Consider the following 2,427-nt stretch of genomic DNA (forward strand, 5'->3'; position numbering starts at 1 on the left):
ATTAGAAATGGGCTAGACCAGGTGCGAGAATTAGTCTGTAAGGGCTAGAGTTCATGGGCCAAGCAGTTCTTTAAATGAATACAGTTTGTGTGTTGTTATTTCGGGCATAAGCTAGCCAAGCGGCCGGGGTGTTGGGGACGCAGCCCCGCCGCTCCTTATTTCAACAGGTGTCAGTCCCAGAATGCCTATGTTCTGCACCAGGTCACTGTTAGACGCGTTCATTCCAGTGCACGAGGAGGCAAGCAGCATTCCCAGTCTCTACCCACTGGTGCACTAACTACAGAACCATTTGGACAGCCTTTACTTCCACCCAGTAAACAGTGACAGGAAAGAAGGGCCGAGATGCTAACGACTAGACGGAAGGATGATTCCAGTCTGGTTCCCACACTCCCTGGTAGCACTGCCTGCAAGGCAGCAGAGTACTCACCCAAATGGAGCCCTTCAGGGAGCCCATCCTCAGACCCATCTTCAGAACCCCCTTCTCGGTCCACGGCCCCACTGTCTTCCAGCGTGCTAGCGAGGTCTGGGGAGCAAGTCCCAGGCTGTCTTCCATCCACAGACATGGTGGGCGATGGGGCATCAGCCCTCCTGTCCTTCTTGTGCACTCTGGAGTGCAGGACAAGCTGGTGGTAGGTCCTGAAGGCTTTACTGCACTCAGAGCAGTGTGTGGGCTTCTCCTTGCTGCTAGGCAACTTGGGGTCACCATCCCCAGAAGGCACTTCACTGTTGGCATGTCTAGGTTTCTCTCTGTCTTGTGAGAGACCTGGACAACTGCTTCTATTTGTTTTGGACTTTGCAGAACTTTCCGTCTTACCCCCAATCCAAATTTCTCCAAGTTCCTCTTTCTCTGAACATGAATCGTCATTGTCCGTGCTTCCTTCTTGGCCTGACTCTTTCACCTCTTCCTGGGCAATGGCCACTTTTCCTTTGGTGGCCAGTTGCCATGCCTGGTAGGTGGTGAACGGGTCAAGCTGAGGTATACAGGTGATGGGCTTCACTGTAGTCTCTGGGTGGGATCTGGGTCTCAAGTTCAAAAACTGCAGCAGCTCTTCTCTGGGGGATGTGGGTCCCTCTTGTTGGGCATCAGGGGCTGTGCTACTGGCACTGGAGGTGGTCTCTTTGGCATGAACCTTACTGTGCTCAATGAGGCTCTGCTTATTCGGGAAGAGGAAGCCACAAACCATGCAGATCTTGTAGGGAGTGGAGATGTTCCCAGCTACATGTGCCTGAACCACTTCATTGATGGTGACAGGACTCTCGAGGCCCTGCTGCAACTTGCTCCTGGTGCCAGATTTGCCATTGTGTGTCCGCATGTGGTTCTTCAGAAACCACGGCTCCTTAAACCGTCTCCCGCACATGCTGCACCCGTATGTGAAGGAGTCTTTATGTTTCTTCATATGGCTCTCAACATCGAAGGCCCCTGGGAATGTCTGCCCACACACGTCACAGCTCAGTTCTTCATTGTCTTTGCAGTTCTTCTCCTTCGGGGATTCTGTCGGCACCTGACCCTTATCAAGAGGACTTAGATACTCGGCCTCCACACGCAGGACGGCTGGCTCACAGAGGGTGGGCCGGTGCTGCAGGAGCACGTGTTGATTGAGGTCTTCTGCATGGGAAAAGGCCTGGCTGCAGAACATGCAGTCCAGGGGCATGTGCCCTTCAGCTGGGGTCATGCTCCTCTCCTGTGCGGCTCGAAAGGGGACTACAGCTGGCCCTTTGATGGACACAGCATCATCCACCTCCATCTGGGTGCCGAGAGAGCTGCCAATGACTTCCGGCCCATCCATGTACACGAGGAGCGATTGAGTAGGCATGCTGCCTGCCACTTCGGGGTCAGCCGAATGCCGGGGATCTCTGAGTTAGAATAAGGCCACTTGTGAGAAGTCACGAAAACCTCCAGGAGCCCTGGGCTTGTAACTACAGTTCAGAGGGGAGTGTGTATTCCGGAGTTTGGGAAAAGCACAGTGATGGAAATGGGTCTTTCACAAACAAAGTCTCCTGGCTGCCTTGTGACTCAGACGTTAGTCAGCACAAGGGCCCTAGTTCTGTTTGTCTCCATTGGGTGAGCGGCTCAGGTGAGCAAGACGTTGATTCCAGCAATGTGAAGGCAAGGAACTTCCAAACTCTGGAAGGAAAAAACAAGACAAGGTGAGGAAAGCTCAGAAAGAGGGCTTGGCCAATGAGTCACATGGTCTTTTCCACAAAAAGGGACTAGACTCAACTGCATCACCTTTAACTAATCCATAATGCATTATTATGCTGAACATGCTTGTTAATTAAATAATTAGCATATTTCCCAGTCGATACACTTACTGAGTAGAATTTCAACAGTGAGAAGAGTTTAAGCCAAAGATCTGCTCACTGAAATATAAAAACCAAGTTTATTTCTTTTTTCTTTTTTTTCTTTTTTTTTTTTTTTTTTTTTTT

The 2,427-nt window shown here is 50.9% G+C and overlaps 1 protein-coding gene across 6 annotated transcripts in view; it reads right to left on the minus strand.

Moving 5' to 3' along the window:
- Positions 1 to 2,427, minus strand: part of Znf217 (zinc finger protein 217) — a 41,853-nt gene that overhangs the window by 10,604 nt on the left and 28,822 nt on the right. For all 6 annotated transcript variants that reach the window (XM_050152934.1, XM_050152931.1, XM_050152935.1 and 3 more), the window contains exon 2: positions 428 to 2,125. In XM_050152934.1, the coding sequence (XP_050008891.1) occupies positions 428 to 1,814 (1,387 nt within the window). In that variant the 5' untranslated portion in view covers positions 1,815 to 2,125. The remainder of the gene's footprint in view (positions 1 to 427; positions 2,126 to 2,427) is intronic.

Source organism: Alexandromys fortis, unplaced genomic scaffold (genome assembly GCF_014885135.2).
Source record: "Alexandromys fortis isolate MF-2015 unplaced genomic scaffold, M_Fortis_MF-2015_v1.1 scaffold_81, whole genome shotgun sequence".
Classification (NCBI taxonomy): Eukaryota; Metazoa; Chordata; class Mammalia; order Rodentia; family Cricetidae; genus Alexandromys; species Alexandromys fortis.